Source organism: Talaromyces stipitatus, genomic scaffold (genome assembly GCF_000003125.1).
Source record: "Talaromyces stipitatus ATCC 10500 scf_1105507295511 genomic scaffold, whole genome shotgun sequence".
Classification (NCBI taxonomy): Eukaryota; Fungi; Ascomycota; class Eurotiomycetes; order Eurotiales; family Trichocomaceae; genus Talaromyces; species Talaromyces stipitatus.
The window spans coordinates 2,737,485-2,754,751 of record NW_002990119.1 but is presented as its reverse complement, the minus strand read 5'-3'; the positions used below and the strand labels follow the sequence as shown (position 1 = coordinate 2,754,751).

The window sequence follows — 17,267 nt, the reverse complement described above, 5'->3', positions numbered from 1 at the left end:
GACTAGCTGAAAATGGAATGCAAAGACTGTATCATGTCAAATGAAGCTCTAACGCCTGCTCAGGCTTCTACTGGGTAAGCCCCGGGCAACGGCTTTGTAACGGGGAGACTACCGCATTGGGAGACCGCAACGGAGTCCCTCTCTCTGTACGACAAAAAATCTTTGTTTGTGGTTGTTTGCTATTGCCCGGGCATTTTCTTAATGACCATGGAGTCACGAGTGAGCGAATATTTATACAAGGATCAACCCCAGCTGTCGTTCCTTCCTTCTCCATCCTCCTCCATCCTTCTTCATCCTCTTGTACTGGAGGCGCGCGCCTGGGCAGCGCCCCGGCTAGCGCGCGAGGCCTGAATGTGTGCAACCGGGTCGCCCAGAATCGGCGGCGGCGGCAGCACGTGACCCAGCGTTGGGGTGTCGCGGACGCGCCTGGCAGATATTTTTACCCTTCATTTCATTCAGGCATTCAGGCACTGGAGGCGCGCCCCGGCTAGCACGCGAGGCCTGAATGAAAATGAAAATGAAAATGAAAGGAGTGCGCATGAGATGAGATGTGCAGTGCAAGCTCTATGACTAGTCGTCGACGAAAGAATCGAAGAATAAAGCCGGTTACTGATTTTGTTTGATGGTCTTACATGGTGGGAGGCAGTGTTGGGTTCGTCTATCTTGTATCTACGTCGTACTTCGGCTGTTTCGGTTCCTGCTGCGGCAGGAAATAATTGGAAATGAAAACGAACAAGAGCGTGACGATATCTTGAACATCCTATGTATACAGGTGCATTGACAGCTAACCTCTTCATCGTCTCGCTGCCCAATTTCACTAATCGATTATCCTACTCTGCTAGCTCCGGGTGCATCTGGTAAACCAGGTCGCCAATCCTGACTGGAAACTTCACCAACGGAGACCAACGGAGACCAACGATCAGCCGGATTGATGGTCAACCAGAAAGCTGGCATCCCAAACGCAATAAACAAAGCTCTCAAATGAACCCTCATCACCCGCAGCCGTCAGAAGGACTGGGGAACATGTGCTGCTATTGATTGCACTATGGATTCGAGTAATCGAACGTCACGGCCGTTGTGAGTGCCGGTTTCGAGGACGGACCTGGCAGCTGCAGACAGGCGCTCCAGCGTAAGCCGAGAGATCACAGCTTGAGCTTTCTCCCAATCCTTCCTTTTCACCACGATAGAATTCCCCAAAGCAGCATGGCGGCGCCGCAAGACATCGTAAGCCAAGTAGAGGAACGTAGGATATCAGGTAAACCTTCGACTGTGGTGACTCAGTGCCCATTTCGCCCACGCTTTCAGCGAGACCGAAACCGGCCGAAGTTCCGAATTGGAAATATGGCCACCAACCCCGTAAGGGAATAAGGTAGGGAAAGCTCCAGTGAAATAGTCAGCATCTTGCCAGTCATTCATCAGCACTAATCTGCCGTTGGATGAATAGCGAATCACCGGCACATCGTCAATATATCGAGGCAGTCCCCCAATACTCGCTTCGGTCACTGTGGCAGCTGACTGTAGCCGTTCCCTCTCAAGGTCCATCACCGTTGAAATCAGGTGCAGAGTCGGACGCTGACGTTCGGATTCCAAGTCGGTATAAACACACCCACTGCCGATGTGATCCGGTATCTCATCAGGAAGGGCTTGATGAAAATCATTTTCAAGACCTTCCGCCGCTGAGCCAAACGCATACCCTTCCCGTTCATGTGAGTCGTCATCAGTGTGAACCATGGCGTCTAATAGGGTTTGAGGAATAAAGCTGTCAGGCCAAGAATCCTGAGCGTCACTGTTGATAACAATGCTGCTGTAGAGCTTATTGTGGTTGCAAAGCCATAAGAGTGCTGTATAGACCACGTGTTTGCGAACCTCTAGGTATGGCTTCAGGTCGTCCACCGCTGGAGCATTCTTTCCGAACCAAACCACCTTGATTCTATCATGCAAGCGGAGACTGTCACTTGGTAGGATGTCTAGAAGCGGTCCTGGGTCCTGAGGGAGAACGACGACATGGCCACGTAGTCGGTTGTATGCCACCGGTGAGCGCACAGCGTTGGGACGCAACTTCACGATCGATGCTATCGGACGGCATCGACTGATCAACAGTTCCTCGGTCAATGTTAAACCTTCCAGTGCTTCTGGATACTGCTGGCAAAAGGTGACATCCACATCGTTCAATGCCGAATACTTCGGTGGAACGTCTCGTTGAATCGCATTGTAGCAGGACGTACAGAACCAGTAACGATGATCCCGTAAAGCACATAAGTCAAGACAATATGTCTCGGAGTCATCTACTGAAAAGACAGACAGACGTGCATCATCGTCCGTCATCTGATACGCCGTCTTTATGATGAACCTGCTACAGCTCCCAATACCTGCTGTGTGCTATGCATGACGTTTTCCAGAAGATCGTCATATTTAGCCACGCAATTCCGGATACATGATTCAGGAATCGGGATTGGGAACAGATCACTCTGAAGTCGTCGGTGCCTATACTGCTCAACTAGAGGTCTGGGGTATCTTAAAACCGAAGTACCATTACCGCCATCGAGGTCAATGATCGGAAGAGTTTGCTGAACTGAACGGCAGTCGTCGCAAGTGCTGAATTGACTAGATTGCCAAGGACGACGACAACCGGTGCAGATATGAGCCTGCATCAGTTCACGGCGGCGAAGGCGTAATCTTTGTGATGAAGAGCGGCAGTTGTCGCAAGTGCTGAACTGGGTAGATTGGTAAGAACGGCGGCACCTGCTGTGACGTTCAATTCAGGTACTGTATAGAGGTATGATATTTCTTGGTTTGCTACTACACAGGACGTAAGATTACTTAGATAGTATTACTTCCTAACCCTATTTTCGAGAAAATTGCTAGTACCGAATGAATGAATATGTTTATTACGCCCGGACGAGTTTACCCTAAGTTATGTACTATGATAGGTTCGTCCGGAGTGGTCGGATAGTCGGCGGACACTGCCAACTGATTGGCCTGTCGGTTCGACACACATTTCGGGCCTGTCAACCGCAACTCTGTTCAAGTTTTTCCTGACGAGAATTTTCCCGTTTCAAATAACGAGATCTCCACCAAATCAACTTAACAACTACTAATAAAACACTACCATCATGTTCACCAGAGTCCCATCTATCCACAAATGCAAAATTTTCGCTTTCAAGCAGTGCTGGGACTCTTATGTTGAGCTGCAAAATGCTCGCTAGGCAAACGAGCCTGGTAAGGGCTGACCCCAATATCGATAGTTAGGGCTACGCCCTCACAAATACTGCACCCGGACACGCTATTCTATATTAGGAAACCACCTCTATCCGAACGTACCCTATCCGAACATGAAGCTATCCACACTTCCGTGCTTGAGCTAAGCGAGTTGGAACAGCCCCATTCACCCTTTGCATATAAGTTTGTACGTTGAGCGGAAGTTGTTTGTTCTCTTCCCTTCCTTCCTTTCCTCATGTATGTTACCTACTCGAGAATGAATCTATAGTAATTCATAAGGCGGGACTGGCCCGTAACAGAGCCCTTTATACCGGCGGCTATTAGGACTTACGCTCGCCACTGACGACCCATGGAGTTAACCGTAGTCGCCGAAGACCAAACCATAGTTCGGGTATACCCTCAGCCTATGGATAAGGTTATAGAAAGGACATTCCCACCATCAACACCGTCATGAGCCAATCGGTGCAAGAACCAAGACCTGGGTATGAAGTCAATGGCCGTTGAACTGCCAGTACCATGGTTAAATCATTATCTACCCGAGTCGGGGGTTCATGTACAGAAGTTACAATCTCAAGGGAAAATATCGGTTGAATTCTGGGTATTCTAAGGGAAATGCAGAGCGAACACGCCGAGCATCAAAGGTATAAGTATGGATGGAATTCACGACTTTAGTCCATCCTCGTTCTCGTCAATCAGACAAACAATCAATATATCATACGCTCTTTTGATCAAAGAGTCTCCCTTTGAATACAGAAAGAGACATAAACAACCAACACCACTCTTTTACTACATTCATCTCAATCAAGAAATCGGACTTCAAAAATCTTCCAACATTACATTCTTTTCGAGTTTCGAGTTAGTCAACATGTATTTCACCAAAGCTATCGGTCTTCTTGCTACCATTGGCACTCTTGCGTCTGCAGCTCCCACTTCCATGAACGTCACTCACCTCAGCAATCTTCCCACCCACGGCTCTGTCAACACCAACGGCGGCAATGATGGTGGTAGCGTCAACATCCACAACAACATGAAAGATACTATCTACTACTGGTCCGTCAGCCAAGATGCCGGTTCTATGAAGACCCTCGAACCCGGTGCCAGCTATACTGAGAGCTGGCGCACCAACCCCGACGGCGGTGGCATCTCCATAAAGATGGCCATGAAGCCTGAGCAAGTCGATGTTCTTCAGTACGAATACACTTTGCAGGGAGACACTATCTTCTGGGATCTTTCTCTCATCGATATGGGTACCGGCTCTCAGTTCACCGAGGTCGGTTTCGCAGTTACTTCTAACGATTCCGGCTGCCCTTCTGCTACTTGTGCCCCTGGTGACACTGCCTGTGCTGATGCTTACCTTGTCTGGAACGACGACCATGCTACTCACGGCTGCCCTGCTCGTACTCAGATGACTTTGAACATTGGACCTGCTGCGTAAACAATCAAATCAACCAGCAAAATACGAAACAATTTGATATAATTTGATACCCCCATGGCAGAATGGTCATGACTTGTGATATTTGTGATACCCAGTGTATATAGACATTTATATTTATAAAACTTGAAAAATAATAAAAGATCATCAAAACAAATCATCTTTCCAAATTTGAAATCTAGTAAATCATAGGCACACTACCTAGGGCCTCCGGCAAGCGGTATCATCTCGGATAGTTCTCCGAAGTTCTTTCAGAGTGGTTAAGTAGTCCTTCCCCGCAAAATCATCTACTGCATTATAAAATTGTTCCATTTGCTTCTAGTCAAATCCTTGGATACATGGAACACGAACATACTTATTGAGAAGACGAAATGGCAACGCAAGACCGCGTAAAGCAAGTCTCCTCCCACCTCACCTTCCTTTTCAGGGACTCTTTCATAACCAAACAGTCATTTTCACAGGTGCAGGTCAAGACATTGGCGCTGAAGCAGAATCCTTATTTGCCAAATGAAGTTGCCAAGGTAGTCATTGCTGATATTGATCAGGGTCGTCCTCCACCTTCCACCTAATTTTATAACAATTTTGTACAGAGGAATAACAAAGGAAACAGTAAAAGTAGAGTTGTCAAATCTATCAATAACATCTCACCTAACCACACAATCGCCGTTTTAGGCAATGCTATGGATGCGACTTATATCGATACATTGGTGAAAAGTTTTGCTGAATTCGACGGTGGGAAGATTTATGTCATTGTTAATAGTGCCAGATTTACATGGGACGGTGTTATTCACAACGTTCAACCCTTGAACAGTAAGCAACTGTTGCTTAAGAATACTGATGTTGGGAGACAGATCAACGATAAAGACTAGAATACCATGCTCTCTGTATACAACACAGCACCATTCAAACTCATTCGATCTGTTGCATCTTATAATCCGTGTAAAGTACAAGGAACATCGTGTCATTATCAACATTAGTTCTACCAGCGGAACTCACGGCAACGCGTAAGTCCCCATTTTCCTCTTTCAACCTCATCACATATTTTACCGATAATTAATACCCCACAAAAGAGGCCAAGAAAACTACGCCCTCGCCAAAACAGGCCTAGACCACCTCACAAAAACAATCGTCAAAGAATGGAGGCCCCAAATCGGCGCAAACACAGTCGCATGCTGTTATGAGCTGACCTCATGACCATGTTCTGGCGAAGCCCCTCACGGATATTGACATATAGGGTTTCTCTAGATTATTGTTCGGCAACCCCGAACATGAAGCTATTCCCAGATTACGAACGGACACCCAATATCCGGCCGGATATTGACAATAGCGCTCTCTGCCGATCCCCTGCAGCCCCGACAATCTCAACAACCCCGGACATAAGGCTATTCCTAGAGAGAAGCCCGTCGGAAGCTCCCAATTCCCCTTGCCTATATAAGATTGTATACGCGTGAAAAACTTGTTGTTTTCTTTCTCTTTCCTTTCCTCATGTTACGTTTTCTATTCGAATATGCCCTTATAGTGAGCACTAGACGGGACTAGCCCGTAACACATGCGGCTACATCACCTCATAGCCGCAAAGAAAAAAGGTGCAGCATTCGTAGCCGCGAACGGCACAAAAGTTGCTTTGGGGATTTCGGTACGGAAACGATCATCATCTGTCCAAAGGACAACAGTTGACAGCTTATAGTGACATTCCGCTTAGGTGACCGGGAGCTCCGGAGGAGGCGACGAGGGCGATTGTGGGGGGCGGCAAGTCCGTGATTTCAGTATGTTAATGGGGAGACTATTGAGGTTACTGGGGAGAGGAATATTTGATCTATCAGGCATTTTTGTGGAAGCTTGGGTACGAGGTATAGAAAACTTAAAATGTGTTATCCAGGTATACGATCTATATACGAATCAATTGATCATTCGTCACTTCTATGCCTGTAAGTGTCTTTGCAAGGCTAGCTTTCGGTGTTCGATCGACATACGTACTAGGTTGTATACTGGAAGATCAAAACTATCTAACCCAGGTGATGAGGCGAAGAGGAGTAATTGAATATTGCCACTTATGCGATATATGATGTTATAATTACTTACTTAGCAAGTCTACCTACATCAGATCGTGAGTCATATGTACAGCTGGCAAAACCTTGAGAATGTTCGTAGTCTTGATATCTTATCGATAGCTACTATATAATTGAATAGCTATAGTCTATATATATATACATCGACCAACGTTGTATTGTATATGTTTGTTCAAGATCAGGGTAGCCTGCCACATTCGTCTGTGGCAAGATCAACTGTAAGGAACGGGCTTAAGAACTAAACTGAATTGAGGAAACTGACTAAGAAACTAGAAAACTAGAAGTAAGGTTAGAAACAGGAAAGAAAACCAGAGACTGCTGATTTCTAGCAAGGACTGGATGGGCAGGATGAGCTCTTATAGTCAGATAATCTGGATATCTAACGAGGCAGAGAGACTAGTTATTCGATCTTGAACAGCCAAACAGCCACACTCAGGGTATTTGTTTGTATCCTATTCTTTCCTAAATAGGCACTGCCTCGCTTCTGGCACGGGATAATAATTATCCAGGGTTAGGGTAGGGCATACAAAGGATATCTACACCTCAACCACCACCATCACCTTTAGTTTTAGTCATTAGTCATATTATTAGGAATCAATATTATTGACTCGTGCAGTTGTTGGAGTAGCTGGTCTATCGTTATTATTTGCGTAGTAACAAAGACGAGCCAACACTGATCAGTGGCCGCAGATCAGATACCTGTCTACGAGCCAAAATCACCCCTGATTTTCTTTAAAAACCCTCACTTTCAACGAACCCCTCTTTTCTAATTTTTGACACATCTCAAACCCCATAGCAACTTCGGTTGAACCAAGAATCGACAACCAAGATAGCAGGCTCTGGTCCCAACGACTTCGAGCCTACAGGGAAGGGTCGTACGACACTTGACAGCCATATAGCTGGAAAGCTCAAAACCTACGCTGATGTCTATGATACGTACCTACGGCTTGCGTTCAAACAAGGCTTTGAAAAATGGACTGCGAATAAATCCTCTTCCACAAAACTTGTCAATACACTTCGAACCAATGGAGCTTTTGCCTTAGCGGAAGTGACTCGCGGAGGCCAAGCTGTGTTCCAACAAGTAGATTCTCTAACAACCGGCTAGTGACTGTACTTCGTACACCATTCAACTCTCTCCTGAAACACGACCCTCGCGCTACCCGCTTCGGAATAGCGTGTTCCAGTTGATTACCTAGTAGGGATTTGTCATATCAAGTGGGTCTGTCGACGCGACGGTAAATTTTTGTCAGAATTGACAAAATTGCTTGTCAGCTGCAGTGGAGCACTTTACATACTAGTAACTTATTTCACAAAATATAGCTTATATTATTGGTTAATCAATTTTATTACTCAATTTTATTGGCTAATAAATTACAGTTATGTAATTTTAAAATTCTTGGCCGTATTGTCAAAGTTGACATGACAAAGTGGCTGCATGTCAAAGTTTACATGACACTAAATTTTTGTAATTTTCCAACACCCTATTACCTAGGCAGCGCCGTTCCAGCACTGCTACACTGTAACTACTCCGTACGCTATCTACATAGGTTTGCTAGGTGCTTTCTCACAAAATGTGCTATTTACTTTCGACATTGCACAAATATTTGGCAAGGATAATTTTAGTTTGCTTCAACCATTCGAGAGAACTTGGCAACATATACAGCTTGCAGATACAGGCAAACGCTACTTCTTTACATCTTGAGATGACTATTTTCCGTTCCAGGCTACAATTCGTGACACTTTTTCGGACTAAATGGTTTCAACTGACTGCACCTGAGACAATATTCTCACTGCATAATGTGATAATGGATGCAATAATGGTCGACAGATCCAGAATTGCCCGGAAAAGGTCCTTCGTTAAAACATGGCATGCGGTTCTATATGCATTGCATATGTTAGCACTATATAATACGGATGTGACATCCGGCAACCACTGCCATTTTGGTGAGAATTGGGCGTAGACCGATTCCATATTCCAACAGTACTGTAGACACTTCAGACTCCAATAGGACAACACTATACCTCCACATAGTCACTTCCGATTTGTGGATATAGGATACGGTAGGGAGTATCTTTTTGTAAATGAGGTCAAGACCGCCGATATAGCCAGTGGACACTGAACTGGAGACAGAGTTGTTGTGGCATTATGTTAGTCGACCTTGGTGGGACAGAGATTAGGCACTTTGTCTCTGGCTGCATTATCTGATCATCTGATACGATATCATAATCTTACCTACCAAGTCCGACCGGTACTCGGCGGATAACCAGCCATGGGCAAGACTCATGAGTTAAAGCAAGTAACAAGTTACAGGTTTGGTTGTATTAGAACTATTATCTACGTAGTTTGAATTGAGAATAGCAAAAATTGCAGAGGAACGGTGAATAATATGTCTATCAGACAAGTATGAGAAGACTGGTTTGATATTTTGATATCTCGATAGTTTGATGTTGAAAATCGAAAGAATTAGTAGAATCTGTACAGTATTTTAGAATTAGAAGTTAACACTAACCCCATTCTCATCTTAGTTACAGCGCTAGCATGCAGTCTATAATCGGATTCAGCTGTCTTGGAATTCTCTAGTTACTTATCCATTTTGAGAATCCCTTTGTTTTGCGGTCACGCCAACTTTCAACCACATTTATCAATACGCCGTTCCCTCAAAGGCCCTGACTGAGCGTAATTATTCCAGTGTACTCGATCTTGGGCAATTCAAGAATGCAGGACGAGGAGATCACACCTGTCCCCTTCACCGATTCTGCTGACGTGGAATTACACAGCATCCCGCCTCCACCTGCGAACAAAAATGCGAAAGACTCCGACCCCTTCCTCGTGGAATTTAATCATCCTTTCGATCCCGAAAACCCACTAGATTGGCCAACAGCGCTCAAATGGAGAGTCACGGACGTTTTGTCGGCTACGGGCTTCAACCGAATCATGGTGTCAACCATCATGGCACCCGCTCTATCGACCATCGCTTATGAGCTCGACATGAATTCGACCGAATCGGCCATGTCCTTGTCAATCTACCTCTTGGCCACCGCTTTCGGCCCACTTTTCATTGGTCCGCTATCAGAAATCTACGGAAGACAAATCATCCTACATGCTTCGAACGTCTGGTTTCTCGTTTGGAACCTGCTCTGTGGCTTTGCTCATACTAAAGGCACACTGATTGCCGCTCGTTTTCTGGCAGGCTTCAGAGCTAGCGCTATTTATGCGCTTGCTGGCGGTGTTATAGGGGATATTTGGAGACCAGAACAAAGAGGCCGCTCGTTAGGCACATATTTGTTGATACCATTACTGGGTGCTGCCGTTGGTAAGCCTCCTAACCTTGCCTGGTGATTGAGATGTATGTACAGGCCAATTAAAACTTAACACAGGACCTATTATTGGAGGTTTTATAACTGCGCATACAACCTGGAGATGGATGTTCTGGTCCACGTCTATATTTCAAATGGTCATGATATTTGTCTCCTTCTTCACTTTCCAAGAGTCATACGGTGCAGTGTTGCTTCGGCGACGTGCGGATCGTTTGCGCCAACGGACTGGCAATACCCAATACTATACGAAAACTGAAAGACCTGATGGTAATCGATCAACCGTTGGCCTTCTCTGGAAAGCCATGACGCGACCGCTCCGTCTCCTGATCTTCCACCCTTTTATCCAGGTCTCGGCAACCCTACAGGGTCTGAACTACGGAATTTTGTATATCACACTTTCCACATTCTCCAATCTTTGGATAGATCAGTATAACGAATCCATAGAAATTAGTGGACTGCATTATATCGCCTGTACCTTAGGCGAATTAGTTGCATCACAAGTCGGCGGGCCGTTGATGGACATTTTATACAAGCGTCAAAAGAGAGAAAACCCACCTCCCGAGTCTCGTCTCCCGCTCATGTACCCCGGGATACTTGCCGCATGTATAGGGGCCCTTCTTTATGGATGGGCTGCTAATTATCGGTTATTTTGGTTTGTGGTGGATGTTGGCGTGGTCGTATTGATGTTTGGGATGCAGTTAAGCGGCATGCCAAGTAAGTGGTCGTTATTTTTTTCCCTCCACATTTCTTTGATTTCTAACCTGAGACTTCCTATACAGTGATGGTATACATCATTGACACATATGGAGAACATACAAGCAGTGCCATGGCTGCAACGCAATTTGCCAGGAGCCTCACGGCTTTCTTGTTCCCGCTATTTGCCCCAAGTATGTACCAAGCGCTAGGTTTTGGATGGACAAATACCGTATTGGCCTTGGTGGTCATATCAATTCCCGTTCCTCTCACATTACTCATATGGAAATTTGGGCCAAAGTTGCGGGCTACGGCTATATCAACTTACTAAATAAACAGGAGAATCCCCTGCTGATCACCTATGGAAGAAGGCAAGTCGGTAGCTGAACAGAGCTACTAACAGCTTGTAGGTATCGGAAATATCTTTGACCACGCCCTTTTGGCATGTTACTGTAGTTGAACTACATATGTCAAACCATATCACAATTTTCCGTCTTCATATCGCCAATATCACTCACTAGTGCTTATATGTTTCATATTTTAAGTATGATGATTGAAACCGTATTTCCCTACATTGGGACTTCACTGCATGTATGTTCCAAGGTTTACTCAACGGAATGCCATCCGAAAATCAGCTCTTGCTATAATAAAAGACCTTATAACTTAAGTTAATATCTGACTGCATTTGATTATGCAAGTATGATACGCGAAAGAATCTGCTAGCCATAGGAGACATTTGCTCTATGCAATGAACCTAGATACTCTGACAGTCATATCGAAGTGCTTGCATTCTCCAATATAGCACTAACTACCTTCGAAAACTTAGGCTACACACGACACGGGCTTAGCGCTGATACCAGGTTGATCCCAGAAGCTTGCCAAAATCTTACGTCCTCCCTCCCAAGCCCATCGAGCATGCTGAGCAGCATGGTTTCAAGTATGAACTTAGGATCAATGGGTATCTCACGGGTGTTTGCTTTTGTAAGATTAAACCAGTTCAAAACACTATCAACATAGTCATCCTGCTTAACTGAAATTTGCCTTTTCTCGCGATCGTAAAACATGTTGAGCCCTAGAAAACGTGACCGTTTGCCTAGACCTTTGATACCCCAGGCTTTATCAAAGAGATCAATAATGGCGTCAATTTCGCTTTGTATCTTTGCAGCAATGGGGTTATCGTCAACATAAAGGGCAATCAATTTTCCGTCGCGTTCGCATTTGTAATTGCAAGGATTTTCGCTGATCTGTAGAAATCCTAATTCCTTTAGTTTGGCATCAAGAGTCTCATACCAAAGAAACGCTGAAGCTCTCGATGACGTCGCCTATATTCTCGAGTTTGTAGGTGGTCCACGAAGTGAGCTCTGCCTGGATGGAGCAAGGAAGATTATCGCTTGAAGTGCAGTCATGCCCAATTCGGATCCTTCTGTCTCTGTAATGGAAGACCCCATCATTCAAAAGAAGATCCGACAGACGAGGTGAGTTCTGAAATCCTTAATAAAAGTTTCACATGTTGGATATTGATGTCGTTCGATCCTTTTCAGCGTCATCCATGAATGCCACCCAGTCTGAGATTCAACCTCCCCTTTACAGACTGCCCGAATCGCCGCAAACATGTCATCCGCGAAATCAGTATTGGCTGCTGTTTCGTCTATTTGCTGGCATATCTCTCGCGAAATACTCGTAGAAAGCCATGTGGCTACATCTATGATGCCTGTTTCCATTTCTTGTAGTTCGTGTCGTTGTTAGAAGGTCTTGGAATGGATTTCTTGATGAGGTCCAGCGTGTCAGTACGGTTGAGCTCTCGTCTGATCACAAAGTGCCATCAATTGTAATCTTTAGGACCTTGGAAAACCTCCAAAAGATCGTAGATTAAGCTCTTGATCATCCTTGGGGATATTTGTAGCTTGATTTGCTGGTGTAGCGTCGTCTTCGGCCTTCTTGATTAGGCTTGTCGAGATGCGTACCTGTCAAAATTTTCACGGATCGTTTCGTATGGACAGATTCATTCCTCCTAATTCAAGCTCAGGGGATTTTTTTGGTGTCAAGATACCACTTGTAAACGGCTCTCAGAGGTGTTGATTTGTCAATACAAAATTTCAACTTGATGCCAGGCTCAGAACCTGATGAGTGCCTAGAAAGCTCATAGACACTTGATTATGTGTTGCTAAAGAGAGAAGCCAGTACGAGGATTGAGATGTATCCCTATCCCAATCCTCGGCTATATTGCGCTATGCCTAATACGGAACCGAAGGCTCTGTCTACTGCCATGACGAGAGATCCCGTGAAATTATAAGCGACAGCTTGCAACATCTCTCAATGCCCAGTGGGTCCCGAGACACGCGTGAGAACCGAGCCATTCCTTTCTTCTGTTTTTCCTGCGCTTCTCTGTATGGTTCATGAACAAAGCTGTGTATCGGCGTGTGGCAAACCTTAGTTTAATAAACAGTAGAGGCGCTGATTTGTCCGTTTGTTCGGCATCTTCTGTGGCCACAGCTTCTAACCCACTGGTAACGGATGATTAGGTTTTGGGGAGCTTGTATACGAAGAGAAGTTAAGGAAAACCCGGCCTCACATCGGTCTTCAGGTGCGTGCCGAAATACCTCTTAGCCTAACCCTACCTAGCCTGCCAGAGACCCTGAGGTAGAGTCATACAGTATCAGCGAATGAGAGGAGACGCGGATATCGGTCCTTGTACGCTAAGTGAATAGTTCAGCCTAAAAGCTGCACATCCGTCCAAACAGCATATCCCTCCTTGTCACAGGCACAGTTAACCCATGAAAAGGATTGCATTATAAGACGAAATTCATCCCAGGTAGAAATGAGCGTTTGCTGACATAGCTGGCGGACTAATAGGATCCATTGCATACGGCAAGACTCGTCCTTCGACGCAGTAGCTGCGATTGTCGCTGGCCATAATAATAGCTCTAGCGGAACCCCGGGTGGGTAATAGCCAGCGCCGCCCACTGAAGTAAAATGTGACTCGAGCTCCGTGAGTAATTGTTTCCTGAGCCGTAAAGGACGCGGTAGAGGAAATGTTACATGAGTGATGTAGAGGAGGGCGGCGGAACGAACGAGAAGATATATTGAGCGCGTCAGCTGGCAGGCTTCTGGACAAGGGAGATAAGATGGACCGAATATGGACTCGTTTGGGTCATGTTCATTGGGCAGATTCATAAATCGGTGATGAATGATGTCTCGGCAATCTCCAAGTTCGTCAGTCGGATATGTTACGGTCTGATCAAGGAAATCGAGACATTGAGAGTATTCACAGATGTCTAGGAAGACCTCGACAATTGGTTGGTGAATACTGGGGTTTAACGACTTTAGTTGTGTGAAGCCGCCGTTCCTGTGAAAGTGACGCGCAACTTCAGGGACCCTCAGCGCACGGCAGGGGGGAGTATAAATCACTGGCTGTCCGGTAGGACGTAGAAGAGGAAACGACGGTCGTGTCAGTGACCCCACTGCATGCAACAGGTCGGCCATGGTAAGTAGCCAGGGAAGAGTCACCATTTTGATTGTGTGGATGCCCCCTCTGCCCTGAACCAAGTCTTTGGCAATCTTCCAGTGTGAAGCGTGGAAGGTAGTGGTACCAAACAGGTCCAGATGATGCAGGTTTCTCTGGGGTGGGGTGAATGGGCTGGGATCCCTTTCCGCCCGTGCCTTGACTTGGTGATTGACAGCGAGATATAGGATAGAAAGGATGACTTCGTCGGAAACGGTAGCTGGAGTTGTACTTGCGAGATTCTCCTGGAGCGCCTGTAATGCTAACTCTAGATATCGTAGTGTTTCAACAGACTCTTTTGCTCCTGTTTGGCCGCCTCTGTTGAGATCCAAATGAACTGATGTTACCCAAAGTACGGCGTACAATAGAAGCCGGCTCCCTTGATGAAAGCGGCTACGATAACACATCTCGGCGTATGTAGGGGTGCGAAGGGTGGGCCAAAATTCGTTGATACCTGTGGGAATGGTCTCAGTTCCATGCGGATACATCGCCTACAGTGACTCCCGGGTCTTTGGACTTACAGTAATCCAGAACTTCATTACCACGGCGTCCCAACTCCATATGCCAGGGTGAGAAAGGATCGGAGCGGAACGCGCTCAAGACTGTTAACAGGTCAGGTATCCCCATTTGTCTGATCCTGTTATCGTCAACTGAGTTTCCGGTGGTGGGCTCAGCGACAGTTCTGGCTCGATTCTCACTGAGGGGAGCGGCAGCTCCAGCCGCGTACGGTATCGGTACATTGAAATCGTCGGGTAGAGAGGTTCCATCTTCGGATGCTACAGGGTTGATGACACCATCAGGCTTCTTGACAAGCAACTGTTTTGCCGAGTTTGCCTTCTTTTGCCTGACCACCTGCCGAATCAACCTTGAACGGATACTGGATTCTCCATCCTCTGACTCCGTTCGAGTTCTCGCGAGCTTAGGCGCATTCACAAATATTAGTTCTTTGTCAAGGGTGTTTGGTGTGACTGGCATCGCAATGGGAAGCCTCGGCCTGAACCGATGGAGGTCTTTTGTATGAAGACCTGCCAGAGTAAATTACCACTAGAAAATACGAGTTAGAGCCCTGGATGCGTGTCATCGGATCAACACATGTAACTTACCTATTTATCAGATGGTCATTGTAATTGACGAGTCTCCTCGACTGGCAGTTCATCTGCTTGGTAAGCATGATTGATTCTGTCGCTGAGCACGGATTAACTAGTGCGGGACCATTCGCTTGGACTGCGGTCACATGACTGCCCGCCATCTCACGAAAACCAAATGTCTTGACTCCTTGGGCGAAAGATCTATGACCTGAACGTTGGTATTCCTCCGAAGCTACATCTCGTGGAAGATAAATTGGCCCATCGAAGTGTCTGCATGATCTAATATCCAGAGGTCGCTCGCAAGCAGAAACAGCGAGAAAACTTAAGAAGCGACTCATATGTGTAAAACCCTGTTTTCTTCCATTTTCATGCTCCTGGACGTCAATGGCATTTTAACAAGCATACTTACTGAATGAGATCGCGAGTTCAAAGGGGGTTTGTGGCTTTTATAGAAACGTTTGACATCATACTATGGAGTGAGATTCAAGATCTGGGGCTGAAGAGACAGCACCATGAACGGCTTAGCTTGAAAACGAGAGAGCAAAGGTCCACTTGCAAAGGGAATGGTATGCCCAGAAATGGTATAGATTGTAGGCACAGCTCGACCGTGGCCATATTAGTGGTGTTCCGCAGTTTTGTCGAACCGAACTCGATTCTGCCGGACAAAACCGATTACGGTTAGCGTATCCCAAAATAATCTAGCGCTGTACTATGCCTAAAATAATATTAAGTAAACCTCCGGAAGCTCAAATCCATATCAATTTACATGGCGTATATAAAGATTATAGATTAGAAGTTTATATTTTGACACCATCACCGTTTAGCTATGGCGCTCGTGTTATCAAGAAGACAGAAAATACTTATTATTTTGATTATACTGCTAAGTTTACTGGCTGAGGACGAACATGCTGGTAGATTACCCCTTCGAGAATCCTATTATACACCATTCATATTCGATATTGATATGCTTAGCGATACGTGCCTACGAGAGAATATACGGTTTGGATATGCCTAAATCTAAAAATATTACAGTAGCTAACTCCGCGTTCTATTATTAGATTTGACCGGCAAGAATTCTGTCAAATTCTTCCTTATTTTGAGCTTCATACAATTTCATATACTGGACGAAGAACGCCGTCGCCCTCTATGGCTCTTGCAATATTGCTTGCACGCCTGTCTTACCCTCGACGAGTACGAGATCTTGAGATTTTTTTTGGGCGCTCATTTGGCTATATAAGTACCATTTTTAATGACGTCTTACAACACCTTTATCGTCGGTACAAAAGGCTATTAGAGTGGCATCCTTTACTTACTCAAGAACGCTGTAAAGCGTACGCCCAAATCCTTGAAGCTCAGGGCGCTATTCCTAGGGGCTGGGGTTGTATTGATGGGACTTTTAGGGCGACATGTCGGCCATCTAAAAATCAACGTATTGCCTATTCAGGATATAAGAAACGCCATGGCTTCAAATATCAAGGAATCATCACACCAGATGGCATGGTTCTCTCACTAATTGGGCCCTTTGAGGGTAAGATTGCAGATTCGAATATATTCCAAATATCAAGAACAGACGAACGACTTGAGGCTATAGCTGGCAATGAAAAACAGCTACTTTTATATGGAGATATTGGATATCAGGGATGTCCTTTTGTCCTAACACCATTTCCGAAGATTGGGGAATTATCTGCACGTCAAATCGAGATAAACGATAGGATAAGCGCTCACCGAATATCTGTAGAACAGATATTTGGGAAAGTTCAAAACCAGTGGCATGGAAATGCGCTTTATACCAATATGCAGCCAATAAAACAAGCCGTTGCTGCTTATTATGCTGTATCTATTTTACTCACTAATATAGCCTCATGTTTACGTGAGAATCTTGTGAGTAAAAGATATGGAATTGAGACACCTTCGTTAGAGGAATATCTTGGTGTTCTGGATAATGA

At 45.5% G+C, this 17,267-nt stretch overlaps 7 protein-coding genes across 7 annotated transcripts, besides 1 other annotated feature; 4 read left to right on the top strand and 3 right to left on the bottom strand.

The window, feature by feature from the left end:
- Positions 1–1,251: 1,251 nt before the first annotated feature.
- TSTA_107130 (uncharacterized protein) lies at positions 1,252–2,325 on the bottom strand (the record flags this gene model as incomplete). Its single annotated transcript, XM_002486698.1, has 2 exons — positions 1,252–2,285; positions 2,307–2,325. The coding sequence occupies 2 exons, from the start codon at positions 2,323–2,325 to the stop codon at positions 1,252–1,254; spliced, it is 1,053 nt and encodes a 350-aa protein (XP_002486743.1).
- Positions 2,326–4,084: 1,759 nt separating this feature from the next.
- On the top strand, positions 4,085–4,654 carry TSTA_107120 (uncharacterized protein; the record flags this gene model as incomplete). The annotated part of the gene is made up of 2 exons (XM_002486697.1): positions 4,085–4,399; positions 4,427–4,654. The coding sequence occupies 2 exons, from the start codon at positions 4,085–4,087 to the stop codon at positions 4,652–4,654; spliced, it is 543 nt and encodes a 180-aa protein (XP_002486742.1).
- A 368-nt stretch (positions 4,655–5,022) lies between these two features.
- TSTA_107110 (uncharacterized protein) lies at positions 5,023–5,520 on the top strand (the record flags this gene model as incomplete). The annotated part of the gene is made up of 2 exons (XM_002486696.1): positions 5,023–5,172; positions 5,242–5,520. 2 exons carry the CDS (start codon positions 5,023–5,025, stop codon positions 5,518–5,520), a joined length of 429 nt encoding a protein of 142 aa, XP_002486741.1.
- A 3,873-nt stretch (positions 5,521–9,393) lies between these two features.
- On the top strand, positions 9,394–11,363 carry TSTA_107100 (efflux pump antibiotic resistance protein, putative). Its single transcript, XM_002486695.1, has 3 exons — positions 9,394–10,034; positions 10,099–10,752; positions 10,818–11,363. The coding sequence occupies exons 1-3, from the start codon at positions 9,437–9,439 to the stop codon at positions 11,060–11,062; spliced, it is 1,497 nt and encodes a 498-aa protein (XP_002486740.1). The 5' UTR covers positions 9,394–9,436; the 3' UTR covers positions 11,063–11,363.
- Positions 11,364–11,658: 295 nt separating this feature from the next.
- Positions 11,659–12,031, bottom strand: TSTA_107090 (uncharacterized protein; the record flags this gene model as incomplete). The annotated part of the gene is made up of 1 exon (XM_002486694.1): positions 11,659–12,031. A coding segment is annotated over one exon (373 nt), but the record flags the coding sequence as incomplete, so codon positions are not given.
- Positions 11,667–12,023: a mobile genetic element.
- A 957-nt stretch (positions 12,032–12,988) lies between the features above and the next one.
- Positions 12,989–15,404, bottom strand: TSTA_107080 (uncharacterized protein; the record flags this gene model as incomplete). Its single annotated transcript, XM_002486693.1, has 4 exons — positions 12,989–14,570; positions 14,597–14,687; positions 14,720–15,227; positions 15,337–15,404. The coding sequence occupies 4 exons, from the start codon at positions 15,402–15,404 to the stop codon at positions 13,441–13,443; spliced, it is 1,797 nt and encodes a 598-aa protein (XP_002486738.1). The 3' UTR covers positions 12,989–13,440.
- Positions 15,405–16,467: 1,063 nt separating this feature from the next.
- TSTA_107070 (uncharacterized protein) lies at positions 16,468–17,033 on the top strand (the record flags this gene model as incomplete). Its single annotated transcript, XM_002486692.1, has 2 exons — positions 16,468–16,849; positions 16,930–17,033. 2 exons carry the CDS (start codon positions 16,468–16,470, stop codon positions 17,031–17,033), a joined length of 486 nt encoding a protein of 161 aa, XP_002486737.1.
- Between the last annotated feature and the right edge of the window lie 234 nt (positions 17,034–17,267).

Excerpts from the sequence above, each read along its gene's own strand:
- TSTA_107100 (XM_002486695.1), top strand. The coding sequence starts at position 9,437 with ATGCAGGACGAGGAGATCACACCTGTCCCCTTCACCGATTCTGCTGAC. Across the intron at positions 10,035-10,098 it reads ATTACTGGGTGCTGCCGTTG|GACCTATTATTGGAGGTTTT; the intron begins GTAAGCCTCCTA and ends AACTTAACACAG. Across the intron at positions 10,753-10,817 it reads GCAGTTAAGCGGCATGCCAA|TGATGGTATACATCATTGAC; the intron begins GTAAGTGGTCGT and ends CTTCCTATACAG.